The sequence below is a fragment of the Myotis myotis genome, unplaced genomic scaffold, assembly GCF_014108235.1.
Source record: "Myotis myotis isolate mMyoMyo1 unplaced genomic scaffold, mMyoMyo1.p scaffold_m19_p_7, whole genome shotgun sequence".
NCBI lineage: Eukaryota > Metazoa > Chordata > Mammalia > Chiroptera > Vespertilionidae > Myotis > Myotis myotis.
Window position 1 is genome coordinate 75,641,275 of NW_023416379.1, and position 15,051 is coordinate 75,656,325.

Genomic DNA, 15,051 nt, shown 5'->3' on the forward strand with positions numbered 1-15,051 from the left:
GCTTCCAGAAGCGATGGCAGCGGCTGCAGAGAAAGGCAACCAGCTCTTGCTTGTAATTAAACATGATCTAGTCTTTTTGTGATTTCAGCTTTAAAATTACCTTGCTCGAAATTTTCAGGATTTGCCATTTCAGAGTGGCCTAAAGACAATTAGCAAACTACCCCCTTATCTCTGAAACATGCCCCATCTAATAGTAACTTAGAATGGGTCAGATATTAAAGTCAATCTGGTTTGGTTAACTGTGGGTCCAGAATTACAGAAGTCAATTTTTCTAAGAGCAAATTTACAAATCTCTTTTACTCTCTGCTAACGTTTTTAAATATCTGAAGAGCATACAACTTCTAGTTGGCTCTAAAAATTAACCCACTAACAATCAGAAACAGCTTTATTGCAGCTGAATTCCTCTTCTGATTACAAGGAAATACATATTTCAGTTTTAATTCATTTTTTATAAATATACTTGGCTGTCTTTTTTGTGAAAATGGCTCTTCCGCCTCAAAGTTTTATTTTTATGCTATTAATTTATGACAAAATGTGCAAAACTTTCTATTACATTTACTTTACCAAAATAATAAAATCCTATGTTGTAGTACTTGGGAATTCCTTAAGTTATAATGAGAGATTTAAAATCCGCTTTTGTGAATGATGTTAAACTGAATATTATATTCTGAATTTGTGTTTATAAAATGCTATTGCTGTAGAGTTACTGTTATAGTTTTGCAATTTGTAAAGAGAACAAAAGACAGGAACTCCTTTCAAAGGAGGTTCCTCAAGCAGAGAGGAATAAGAAGCCGGTAGGGTATGGTGTAGTATAGTATTAAAAATATAAGCTTTTGTGTTTACACCCGTTCTACCAATTAAGAGCTGTGTAACTCTTGGCAAATTATGTAACTCTTTGAGGCTTAGTTTTCTTACTTGCAAAAAGAAGGTATTTCCCAGGGTTCCTCAACCTGCTTCTGTACTAGACAAAGAAGCCCATTAGGGTAGGAAGCTAGGCAGGGAATGGAACTCAGGGTTAGTTAAATACATGATCTAGTTGTATGCTGTATTACTTTTTCTGTGGGGCATATACCACTGGTGGGTAGCACAATATTTAAACTTTATAGATCAGCCTGATTCTGACACATAGATATTTCTGAAGGAAAATAATAGAGAAGGAAAACAACCAAAGGAAAAAAAAAGTCAGAGAATAAATCTGCTGTGCAAAAGTCTAAGCTGCCCACCATGATATATACAACTAGATCATGTATTTAACTAACCCTGAGTTCCATTCCCTGCCTAGCTTCCTACCCCAATGGGCTTCTTTTTCTAGTACAGAAGCAGGTTGAGGCTCACCAATGGTTCCTCTTCCCTTCCTCTCATTGTCACAGGCCAACTGGAAAGGGATCAAAATGACTACCCAGCAATTAAAACTGGCCTGCTGGGTTACATTCATATATCAATCTCAATTTAATTCCTTAATCTCAACTACTATGACTATTTTTAGCCCCATGTGCCCTGTTGTCTGGTGGCATTCAACTAAATCCTTTTTGATTGATTGCTCTTGAGTCAGGAAATATAAACATTTTTCTCATTTAATCCCTAACAGTTTAGGTGAGGCAGAAGTTGAAAATATTTTGGAGGTAATGTGATGAGACAGTATGTTATAAACACTTTAGTACCATTACTTATTAATTATGTGACTTGGGGCATTATCTCTTTGTACTGCAATGTCTCAATTATCACCTTAGTCATCAACTATAAATAAAGAGGGTAATGCTAACCCACAAAATGTTGTTGTGGTGACTTTAGGTTCAGGCTCAAGACCTGGTCTAAGTAAGCACTCAGTAAATGTTTTCTTTTCCTGACTGTCATTACTTCTCCCATTGTATTTCTTATCATGGTTTGAAAATACTGAGGAAAGTTATTTAAATGGCATAGATATTTTAATGCCATTATTTTCATTATCTCATAACATATATTAATATTTGTCTGAATCTTGAATTTTTAAAACAATAAAATAGTGCCCTATCCAGCCCCATCCCCTGAGAGGAGCTAACGGTTACATCTTCCTTACTCTTGTGGATGCTGCCTTGAGAGTTTGACACAGGAAATCTTTACACCTTCAAGCAGGTCCAAAGGTCATGAAAGAACAGACCAGGTACCACGTTCCATATTCATCACAGCATTCCTATGAAAACACTGCCAAGTCACCCGGTGTTTGGCACAGCATAAAAAAAAGAGCAAAGACTTCTCAAGCAAGACACTTAAGTACTGTCATCCTCTTAAGATAAACATTTATGTAGAAATTTATGTTTCTAAAAGTTTATTTTAAAGTATATAAAGGGGAGGGGCACATCAGGCTTTTCAATTCCTGCTGCCTTGCTCTTCATTTGAAAGAAGAAATGACTATAAAAGCTCAGCAGCTGATGGATAAGTGAAGTCCAGGCTCCCTGGAAAGGGTGGGAAGAAGCACATCCTGGAAGGAAGACACATTCCTAAGATGTACTTGTACTACCTGAGGCTGAAACTTTGCAAACACCCTCAGGCAACATAAAAAATATGCTGATCTATAAAGTTTAAATATTATTGTGCTACCCACCAGTGGTATATGCCCCACAGAAAAAGTAATACAACATTAATAAAATATAACAAGTTATCCTGTAAAATTTAAAGGCAATTAAAACAGAAAAGGCTTTGTCTTATTTTCTCATAATCTGAAGTTATGAAAACCCCACAAAGATGTGGGCCACTGAGAGTGTTAGGATCCTTTTATAAAAGGAATGACTTTGCAATAAATGGTTAAAACCCATGCACCATCTCTCCACTAAAGCTTCTAGTTAAGACTTAAGAAGATCTTCATTCTGAAGAAAACAATTACATTTTTTTTTTTACCATTACCATTTAAAAATTACGTGTTTATAGAGACATTCCATTGGTGGCATAATTAAGCACAACTAACTTCATCACAAACAATAACTTTACTGTACACAGTATGTTGGTAAAAATACACATCATACCCCAAATCCTGCCTCACAGAACTCTATTGGCATTTACAAAAACTGTCCACAATGTTTTTTGGACAAATAATCCTAGCCACATTCATTTTGTATTTTAATATCTACTTGCAATTACAATACTTCATTTATTTTTGTTTATGAAGTTTCCAAACTTTTGCATAAATCCTCGAAACTTGTTTTCATTTGGCTGATATGTGTGGTAAACATTAGTGTTGTAAGCAAGCCTTGGACTGGACCGACCATAGTTATTGCCCACAGTTGTGGATTTTATTTCTGGGCGGTGTATACTGCTATTTGACATGCTGCTTGTTGGCTGAATAGAATTCTCAATCTTACAAAATGGCTCAAAACGACTGTAAATGCGCCGGTCAGTTGACTGAGTTCTTAGAAGCTCACTGGGCTGTGACCTTACAGGAGGAGCTGGTTTTCTTACAGGAACAACAACTCTATTAATCTCCTTCGAATCTCGGTATTGGATCTGTTCAGTGTTAAATCTTGGGGCAGAGGCATCCCCTGGCCTTTCTAAGAACTTGTTTTCAACTGGACTTGGAGAAGGCATTATTTCATTACTTTCATCAGGTGGAGAATTTCTCCCCTGAGAGGAGCTCACTGTTATATCCTCCTTACTCTTGTGGATGCTGCCTTGAGAGTTTGATGAGGAACCTCGCTTTCTTCTAGGAGACGACTCAACTTTCGGTTCTGACTTTTTGGGGTTTTGATTTTCTTCAGCCTCAGAAGCCAAAGTGTCAGAACTACTACACATTCTATAAAAGGGAGATGCTTTATTTTTGGATAAATTTTCTTTCTTTTCTGGGCTAAGGCTAAGTAATGACCTTAACTTCTGAGATCCCTTTTTCAAAAAGCTTGGGGAACCCTTAACTTCTTTCTTTGAAGTGAGGTCTTTGTTAGATTCCTCTTTATTCACATCAAGCAAAGCAGCGATGGAAATGGACTTGGTAGCTGCGCCACTCGGAGGGTCCCCCTGGATCACCTCCTCCTCCTCTTCCACACTGTTGGTCACATTGTGCATGCTTTTAGAACTTTTCAGCAAATCCTCTTGGGGTTTTACAGGCTGTCTAATTCGATTCCTGGTAAGTGTACTATAAACATAATGCTTATTATTTCCATGGTCTAAATTGACTTTTGAGTGGTCAAAGAATGGGAAACTTCGCCTTTTAAGCAGATTCTCGTTTTGTTGTTCATTCTTTAGGTTTTCTGTCTGTTTATTTACACACAAGTTTGTATATAAATAGTTGCTTGACTCTGGATGGCCATCTGTAGTTTGGTTTAAGACCGCTGAGGGGTTTTCGGGAGTCTGCAAGGTGTGCATTTTTGGCGACTCTGCCTGCAATGGTAGCTTGGGGATGGATTCTGGCAAGGGCTCATCTGTCAACTGCTCTACACTTGTAGGGGTATCTGGGACCTCCTGGGGTGTTTCACTTCCCTGGGAACCAATGATAGTTGAATTTGAAGAGCCAGTTGTACAACTATTAACTTCTTGCTGCTCAGGTAAAGTTGGTTTAAACACTAAAGAGGGGCGAAGCCGCGGATGTGTATACAGGCCACTGGCTTTCAAGTTCTCAGAGCTGCCATAGTTCTCAAACCGGTCACCAAGCGCAGATCCATTAGAATCAGGTGCAGCTTCTGAATGATCATTTAAGTAGGATTCGATCCTCCAGTTACGCAGGAATGACTTTGTGGTATTTTCAAGGGTTGGCATTCGTTGTTGCAAAAAGCGAACATGATTATCTGTCCCATTGAAAGACCTCCGCACATTTGAATTCCTCTCTGCAAGATGCGTTGTTTTCCTCTGGGCAAGCCAATTGCCAAAGCTCTGGGCAGGGGTGACCTGGTGGCTCGCATAGCCTCCCCGGGACGAGGATGCCACACTCAGACTATCTGAAGGCTTTTTCCAGTTACCAGGAGGATTGATGGTTCGATTCATGGTCCTGTTCAACAACAGGTATGACGCCGTTTCTGGCTGTTCCCCGGCATAACTGTGCCTCTTCCAATTTTCATTCTGACTGGGCTGATACTGACGGATTGCATTTGGACCATTAAAGTTGGGAACAAAATGAGGTTTGTATCCAGGATTCCTCATGCTATATTTGTCATGTTCATTCCGAGCGTATATCCCTCTGTTTTTGAAGTAACTAGCATCTAGGTTATGGATTTGGTCTTGTCTAGCAAGAAAGTTTCTTTGGCTGGAAACAGAGGCCAATGACGATAGTGAGCGCTGGTAAGTGCCGTTCTCCCACAGAGCTTTGCTGTGCTTCACCCTGGCTGATTCTTCCTGGGCGAACTGACTGGGGACACAGGACCTGGCATAGAGTGTCCTGAATTCTTCATCAAAGGACTCAACCAGTTGTCCTGTGATGACCTGAACCATGCTGAGGTGAGCTTTTTCAAATGACCACATGTAGCTGGAAAAAAAAATCAAAATTAGAACATTTTACATTGACCGAGTTAAAAGATTAATGACAATATATATATATAGCTCTTCTAAGAAACATGTGTGGTTTAATGCCAACAAAAGAGTATTTTTTGTTTGTTTTCCTTGACTACCATAATTTAGAACACCTCCAATCATTACATGCTTGTAATACATAAGCCGCCCCACTCTCATATTCATATTTTAAGTAATAAATCGACTCAAGTTCTGGGTTTGAATCCACCCACAATTCTTTATACTGTTTACAAGAAGTCCAAAGAGAAGTCTGCTATGAATTTTGGATCTCTGCCTGCTAAGATTTTTATTGAATAAAAAAATGATATTATATTTCATAGATAGCATCCGGGCAAGGTCAAGGCAAGCTAGTGCCATAGGAAAAGTTGAGAGAACTGGTTTCTGCTGATCTCTCTAGTCCCATGAGCTGGAGCCTCAGTCTACTCTTATCCAAAATGAAGACAAGAACAGCATAATCACTACAATTCTTTATACTTTGAACATGTTATAATGCCCAATGGGCCTACGCAAATAGGATGTGGGGGGTTGTAAACTCAGAGAGGGTTTGTGGGTAGTAGCCTCAGTTATTAGACAGTGCACTCAGTGTCCTCAGGATTGATAAATTTAATCCTCACAAACCATGCCAGTCAGAATGCCAATTCAGATCCTCTAATACAGGTACAATTTCTAGGAAAATAAATTTGTGACTACTTTATAGTATTTTGTGGAACTTCCGATCTCTTTTTCAGAGTTTAGAGCAAACAGTTACCTTGAAGCTTCATGTAAAATGTTAAATCTGACATTTGAAAATCTAAATAATTAACATGCAGTCACTGAGCTGGAAAGGAAAGCACTAATATGTATCAAATAATTACATGATGCAATAGGGGTTAATACAAAGGAAAAACTATAGAGATACTCTCCATAATAAAGGACTTTGGTGTTTATAAAGGGGGGACAATAATGAAGGCAGATTAAATTATTAAAAGAATATACAGCGTAATAATTTAAAATACATTAAATACTATAAACAGTAGTGTGCACCTTAATTATTCTGATATGCTTAATGTTATCTAGAATACTTATTGAATGATGGTATGAGTATAACATTTACTACGTGTTCTTTGTTTACACGCTAGAGGCCCGATGCACGAAATTCATGCAAGAATAGGCCTTCCTTCCCACGGCTGCTGGCACCGGCTTCCATCTGGCACCCGGGACCCAGGCTTCCCTCTAGCCGCCAGTAGGCACCCAGGACCCAGGCTTCCCTCCAGCTTGCAGCAGGCACCCGGGACCCAGGCTTCCCTCTGGCCGCCGGTAGGCACCAAGGACCCAGGCTTCCCTCCGGCTTCCAGCAGGCACCCGGAACCCAGGCTTCCCTTGCAGCCCCGGCTTTTATTATTGTGTTGGCCATCAGGCTGACTTAAAAGAAATGATGCAAAACTGAATCATTAAAGAAATTTCAATCCAACTGAAGAAATTTCAATCCAACTAAAATTTCAATCCAACTGAAATTTCAATCTAACACTGAAGTATGTTAGAAACAGCAAGTAAAGGAATGAATAGTCAGCTATCAAATGCAAGAAGAATTCCTGGAGAAAGTGGAAGTTTAGCAATATTTTGACACAAAATTCACACACAAAAGGTGTGGGAGGACAATTTGTGTGGAAGAAAAAACAGAAAAAGGAAGTAATAATGGTCATGTATTGATTGGACACAGAAAACAAATTATGTTTACCTGAAGAAAAGAAGCTATATAAGAGATGGATGAACCTTGAAAGCAAAGCAGAGTTGGATTGTGGAATTTGTTCCCAGGTTTGAACCAATTATTATAAAAAGAGATGTTTGAAGAATGATTTTTTTTTTCTTTAACTAATTGCTGTATAGACTTGAAAGATGAGGGATTGTATTCACTATGAAGAGTAAAGTAGTTGCAATGAGGTGATAAGAGACTAAGCCAGAGCAGAAATTGGAATGAATAAAAATGGTGAGCCAGTAACAAGAAAGAATAAGAATATCTGCAGGTCATAAAAAGGCTGTGCATAGGATATAAAAGAATTACCTGCAGGTGTGGAGCTTCGGAATCTGAGAAGATAATGGTACTAATGAATGTGTGGCAGTTGGAAAACGTTCTAGGATTTGGTAAATCAAAAAATACTACTGAAATATAATTTCAGGTAATGGAAAGATATTCAATTGGAGACATTTAATGTAGAGATTATTCTCTGGAAACACTGAACACTCCCAGAGATAAAAGATATACTGACATTTAGGCAACTTCCTGTAAAATTTCCAGGACCCCAGCCAATCACTGTTCTGTGAATTCACCTATTGATAACCATTTCCCACACAATTTCCACTAAGTTCTATGCAGTGATGGCGAACCTATGACATGCGTGTCAGAGGTGACACGCAAACTCATTTTTTTGGTTGATTTTTCTTTGTTAAATGGCATTTAAATATATAAAATAAATATCAAAAATATAAGTCTTTGTTTTACTATGGTTGCAAATATCAAAAAATTTCTATATGTGACACGGCACCAGAGTTAAATTAGGGCTTTTCAAAATGCTGAAACGCCGAGCACAAAAGGTTCGCCATCACTGTTCTATAGTCCCTTATTCTTAAATATAAGGACAGTGCAAAAGATAGGCAGACATTAGAATAAAGTTTAGAAGATAGCTTATAATGCTTAAAAGCTTAGATGAAATATAGAAATCAAACCGAACAAACACAAAAAAAGGTACTTGGAGGAAACAGAGAAAATGCACAAATAATAATAAATATGCGCGTGCATGCACACACACACACGCACACAATATTTTCAAAGAAATAAAGAGAGAAATAAGTATATAAAACACACATAGGGTGTTAGGAAAATATTTCAAGTAGCAGATATTCAAAATATTTGAGAGCAACATTCAAAAAGATAGATATTAAGCAGGAGGAAATCCCTCTGTTAGTAATAATACCCCCACTACTGGATGGAAAATTACAGGGGGGAAAAATACAATGGGAACAGAAATCTAGTTAAGAATTCCAGAGACAGACAATAAAGATAACTGAGGAGAAGACATTGTCAAAGAACAAATGAGAAAACTTCTCAGAATCTAAAGACACATCTATTTGGATTGCCCAGAACAACAAAAGGAAAAAAGGCCTATATCTAGAAACATCTTAATAAATTTGAGAATAGCATGGGATAAAAGGGAAATCCTAGGCCCTGGCTGGGTAGCTCGGTTGGTTAGAGGGGTTCTGAAATATTAAGTTTATGGGTTCGATCTCCCGCCAGGGCAATTACCAAAATCACCTAATAAATGCATAAATACGCGGAACAACAAATCAGGGTTTCTTTCTTTCTCTCTCTCTCCCCCTTTCTAATCTCTCTCTTAAAATCAATAAATTAAAAAAGAGAAATCCTAGACACTCCCAGAAAGAAAAAAATATATAAAGTTACATGAAGAGAATTTGAAGTATAATTGTTTGAGGCTTCTTAAATAGTAATTTTGAATGCAGGGCAATGCCTTCCAAATTCAGAGGAAAAAATGATTTAAGTTAGAGTTCATCGCCAGTTAAAACATAAATCACCTGGAATTATGAATTTTTGGACTTAAAAAATTCCTATGCTGATAGAAAATGTTCTTGAGCAAATTTGAGAGAAAAACTATGACTGGAAACAAAAACAAGTTAAGAATGGGATTAAAAGTAGGATTTTTAAAACTGTAGCTCGAACTACCTAAGAATATAGAAAATACCAGGATCCCAGCTGTGCTCATTAAAGACCTGTTAGTCCAGACTGGACATTACAGATTGTTGGTAGTAATTGAGCATCTGGAAAAGTTTGTGCTAAGAATTCTATAGTCAACTGGAAAAAAACAAAAAACAAAAAACAACTAATAGAAAACAAAGACAATGAATAAAACCAAAACAAAATGGTCATTGTTCACATTGTTATGAAGGAGAAAATATATCATAAATCACTTCATCACTTACCAATAATACATTCTGACACAATTTCAATAATGTAAACCCAGACTACTTATTTAACCAAAAATTATGATAAACTGTATAGGGTGAATGGGAATCAGGAGGGCAAGTGGATATGAGTGGGTACAAAATACAACTCTTCAATTGCCCTAATATAAAGTCAAAAGATCATATCTAAAAGTGATCAGTTTAGCCTGGCCAGGGTGGCTCAGTTAGTTGAGCATTGTCCTGTGCATCAAAAGGTTGCTGGTTCAATTCCTGGTCAGGGACATACCTGGGTTGTGGGTTCTATTCCCTGTGGGTCACATAAGGAAGGCAACTGATGGATGTTTCTCTTTCTCTCCCTTTCCTTTTCTCTCTTTCTCCCCTCCTTCTCTCTCCAAGCATGTCCTCGGGTGAGGATTAAAACATAATAATAAAATAAAATTGATAAATCTAGAAATAGCAGCATAATCACATTATTTAAGAGAATGAAATACATATCAGGAAAACTAGCTAAAATAATTAAATAATTGCCCAACTGGCATGGCTTGGTGGTTGAGTGCTGACCTATGAATCAGGGGTCACGGTGAGATTCCAGGTCAGGGCACATGCCCTGGTTACGGGCTCATTCCCCAGTGCAGGGGTGTGTAGGAAGCAGACGATCGATGCTTCTCTCTCTCTTCCTCTCCCTTCCTCTCTCTCTAAAACCAATAAAAACATATTTTTTATAAAAATTGGTTCAAGAACTCTGAGTTCCTGATTGGGGGTAATAAGTGAAGTCCATGGAGTGAAAATAGTGACAGGTTGTGGCATGGATTTCTAAATATGATGATTGGCAAGTCTGATCAAAGATGGCATCTTGGAGCCAATAACTTCAGTGAAATTTACTTCACTTTAATGAAACTTTTAGAAAGATCATAAGATTTACAAAGAGCTTATCAAATTCTCTCCGTCAATTTTGTGGGTAATACTAAATACCTTCCAGATTTTCATATCTCAAATGAGCATATCCAATTAAAAAATTTTATTTACACACATTGATAAAAAGTATGTAAGTGTTTTATCTCATTAATATTAGGATCATGATATGACAAAACACTTATGTTTTCCTAATAAACCATCACCATGGTGAGGGAGCTATCACACAATGTGTGACTGTGGTTAGTACAGACACCAGACCTGTCTAAAAATGCTGGGAGTTTAAAATATGAAGACTGCCCAACTGGTGTCGCTCAGTGGTTGAGCATCGGCCCATGAACCAGGAGGTCACACAGTTTGATAACTGGTCAGGGCACATGCCCAGGTTGTGGGGCTCCATCCCTAGTAGGGAGCATGCAGCAGGAGGCATTCAATTGATGATTTGCTCTCATCACTGATGTTTCTATCTCGCTCTTCCTCTCCCTTCCTCTCTTTGAAATCAATAAAAACATTTTTAAAATAAAAAAGACAAATATTGTATAAAAATAAAATAAAATATGGAGACATTTTATGGCAAAGAATTTTGAAATAAAGAAGGCATTTTGAGTTTCCCTATGAGATAAACAGTGACAATTACAGAATGTAAGAGACAAAGGATGGTTTTAACCAAAAGGAACTAAAAATTTTGATCAGTTTCTGTGAAGACTGGTTCATATCTGTTCCACCATATCCTGTTAACAGTAGGAAAGTTTCATGATAATTAGTCAGAAAAAAAAAACAAAAAGTGACAAGGGCTGGCAACCATTAACTTTTTTAAAGAAATATATTTAAAAGTAACATAATATCATAAAGAGATAGAGCTGTTAGATAAGAGTTTTGATGAATTAGTATTATCTGTGGTCCTAGGCATTCCATATCCACTTCCATGAATGATGATTTTAATTCTGCCTCTGGCTTATGATATAGATAGAACGATAAAAGTTTTTGTTGCTGTTGTTTGCTTTTCCCAACATCGCCTCCAAACTAGCTCAGCTTTCTGAAGGCCTGGGGCAGGGGGGTGGGGGCGGGCTAGAGGGCGTCAATGAAGGAAAAAGGGGGACATGTGTAATACTTTCAACAATAAAGAACTATTTAAAAAAAAATAAAGTAGCTCAGTTATAGTCATCTCAACATATAGCACCTATTAACACCAAATGGTAGCAAAACAAAGTTCAGGTGAATTTATTGTTGAAAGATCATCTTAAAAGTCAAGTTAAATAATAAAAATGGAAAGCATTCATTATTATGAGATTAACTAATAAACACCATTCTATAAGTCAAGTGAACTCCCAATTTTAATTAAAATTTCAATTAAAACCAAGTAGATCTGAACAAATACATACACATATAATGAGTTTTTAAAAGGACTCATTAATTTTAAGCACTGGTTGTAATTTCTGCTCTCCACACATTTTCCTTTAGAACTCCAAACTACATTTTCCAAAAAAGATCCCCTAGAAAGGAAAGTTGGCAGATAACAGTTTTTTTAAAGGCCTAAAATAATAGTTAACATTAGAGGTTTGGGATGCATTAACTCCAATTCTCATGACAACGGCATGAGGTAGTTCTATGATTATCCTCTTTACAGAGGAGCAAGCTCAAACGCAACCACATTAAGGAACTTGCCCACAGTCTTCCACTTTAACTTGTTGCCTCATTCTTGTGGACTTTTTAAGTTCCTAAGGCTTCCTCTCATACTGTCCTGCTTACATCCACAGGTCTCCTGGCTTCTTGCCACAGTCTTTAGTAAGGAGTCCACTCTGCCCTGATGACCTGGCAGTGCATACATGCTTGTTGGTGCTTTCCTCTGCCTGTTACTATAGCCTCGCTGTGTATCCCATTAAGGACCAATGCCTGAAATTTATCAGAGAATATTCGGGCAGCACTCATACTGTAGAGCCAGTGGAATCTGGACTGTGCTGCCAGTCCTGGACTGCCTGTGGTCCTTAGCTGTGGGGTTTTAGACACGTCACTTAAACCCCTGGAATTTCAATTTCATCCTTTATAAAATGTAGATGAAAACAACAGCCTTACAGATAAGTTGTAAGGATGGGTTGCAATATGTAAACGAACTAAGCGGGAACAGAGTAGATATACCACCAGTGGAAGCCTCTAAAGATGCCAGAGAGTAGAGTCCGAGTCACCTGTCTAGTGTCTACTATGACAGCCAGACTCTTAAACGTACTTTTTGGTAATATTAGTGACTACATGATAATTACCAGCTTCTCAATAGTGATGAAATAAGAAAAATCTGTTCAACAGATTCTTCAGCCCAGCACACTCCACACTGGAGATCGAGCCCACAACCTGGGCATATAGCCTGACTGGGAATCGAACCGTGACCTCCTGTTTCATGGGTTGAAGTTCAACCACTGAGCCACGCCTTCCATTTTTATGAACAATTATTATTAAGTCCACACTATGTACTGTTTTCATAAGGAACAAAAACACATTTAGTATTGTAGAACCATAGAGAATCTGAGATATGAGATAACCCCCTCATTTTGGGGATGAAGAACTTGAAGCCAAAGGAAGTTATGGGATTTTCCCAATGTCCTAATGTTGTTTAGAGGTATAGTCAGAACTGAAACCCAAGTCTCCAAGATTGCTTTTATTTTTTATTTTTAAGAAATAACTAGATTACATTAACATTGGAAACTAATAGTTTCTGTAAATGATTGATAACAATGCAGTTAAACACAAACTAGGCTATTAAAAAGATAAGAGATAAGTGTTGTGCACTGTTGATGGGAATAGAAATAGATGCAGCCACTGTGGAAAACAGTATAGAGGCTCCTCAAAAAAAATTAAAAACACAATTACCATACAGCCCAGGAATTCCACTTCTGAATATTTATCTTTAGAAAACAAAAACACTAACTCAAAAAAGGTATCTGCATGCCCATGTTCACTGCATTGGCTATATTTACAACTTGTGGCCCAGTGCACGGGATTCATGCACTGGTAGGGGGCATGGCCTGCAGGGATCGGTCCACTGAGAAAGCGCCACTCATCCCAGTCAGCTGAGCTGCTGCAGCAGAAGCAGCCGCTCATCCCAGTCAGTCGAGCTGCTGTGGACCCACCCTTTGAGCTGCTGCTCCTGCTGCAGAGTGCAGCTGCTCAACCCCAGGGGGCAGGTCCTGCATTGAGCGTCTGCCTCCTGGTGGTCAGTGTGCACCATAGCGACTGGTTGACCACTTGTTCTGATTGTTCTGCTGTCCAGTCGCTGGGCTTTTATTATATAGGATAGGCAAGATATAGAAGCAATTTAAATGTCCCTCCACAGATGCATGGATAAAAAAGATGTGGTACATATAAACAACAGAAAACTATTCAACCGTAGAAAATAATGAAATCTTGCCATTTGCAACAACATGAATGGACTTGAGGTCATTATGCCAAGTGAAATAAATCAGACAGAGATAGACAAATACAATATGATCTCACTTATATGTAAAACCCCTGTTCCCCCTGCAAAAAAAATAGTTTATAGATACAGAACACAGATTGGTGGTTGCCAGAGGCAGGGAGGTGTGGGATGGGTAAAAAGGGTAAATGTGTCAAAATGTACAAACTTCCAGTTATAAACTAAATAAGTCCTGGGGATGTAATGTACAGTATGGTGACTATCTATATATATAAAAGCCAAGCAACCAGAAGGACAGAACGACCGGTTGTAATGATGCACACTGCAGCGGCCAACTGGCCCAATCAGGGCCCTGATTGCCTCTCCCCACCCTGATTGGGGGTGGGGCCAGTGGCCAACCTCCCACATCCCCACCCCCCTGCCAACCTGGCCTGATTGGCCCCCATCAAGGCCTGGCCAGCTGGACCCCACCTGTGCAGAAATTCATGCACCAGGCCTCTAGTAGTTAATAACACTACATTGCATATTTAAAATTGCTAAGAAAGTAATCTTGAAAGATTATCCTCATAACAAAGATAAAAAAGTTTTTCTGTAACTATGTATGGTGATGGATGTTAACTACACTTATTGTGGTGATCATTTAGCATTATATACAAATATTAAATCATTATACCTGAAACTAATATAATGTTACACGTGATTTATAACAATTAAAAAAGAACTAAGCAGATTACAATAAAATTTGAAACTAACAAATTCTATAAATTATTATTAATGTGAGAGATGAACACAATGATCTTACCTGTAAGAACCATACATAACTTTCTGGCAGTCAATTAATAAAAATTTCTGTTCCAATTTTCCATGAAATTTGGCTCCTGTTTTTGAAAGATAATCTTGGCCTTTTACTGTCCGCACTCGAATATTCTAGAATTATACGTAAATATAATGTAAAAATTAAGGCTAGAAAGGGAATATTTTGAAAAGTAAAATATATGCTAATATAAAACCTTAGTATCAAAAACAGTGTACTTGAAATAATTTTTAAATACATAACCAAACGACAAATAGTGAAAAGCAACTTTTAAAACACCACCCAAAAAAGAAATACACTAGGAAAAGAGTAATTTAAGATACTATTTTACATTTATATGGAATGGTTTCATAAATCACTTAAGAGTCCTATTGCAAGATCCTTTCAAGTTATAAATTCATAATGTCCAAATAACTAATATTAAAATGCACCCGCCTTTTAAAAAGTCAAATGGAACTGAGATCACTATGCCAAATGATTGTGATAAGCAACATCTGCT

At 37.8% G+C, this 15,051-nt stretch overlaps 1 protein-coding gene across 2 annotated transcripts in view; it reads right to left on the minus strand.

The window, feature by feature from the left end:
- Window positions 1–318: 318 nt before the first annotated feature.
- Window positions 319–15,051, minus strand: part of FAM83B (family with sequence similarity 83 member B) — a 74,717-nt gene continuing 59,984 nt past the window's right edge. For both annotated transcript variants that reach the window (XM_036318259.1, XM_036318258.1), the window contains exons 4-5: window positions 14,541–14,665; window positions 319–5,422 (exon numbers count right to left, since the gene is read on the minus strand). In XM_036318259.1, the coding sequence (XP_036174152.1) occupies window positions 3,121–5,422; window positions 14,541–14,665 (2,427 nt within the window). In that variant the 3' untranslated portion in view covers window positions 319–3,120. The remainder of the gene's footprint in view (window positions 5,423–14,540; window positions 14,666–15,051) is intronic.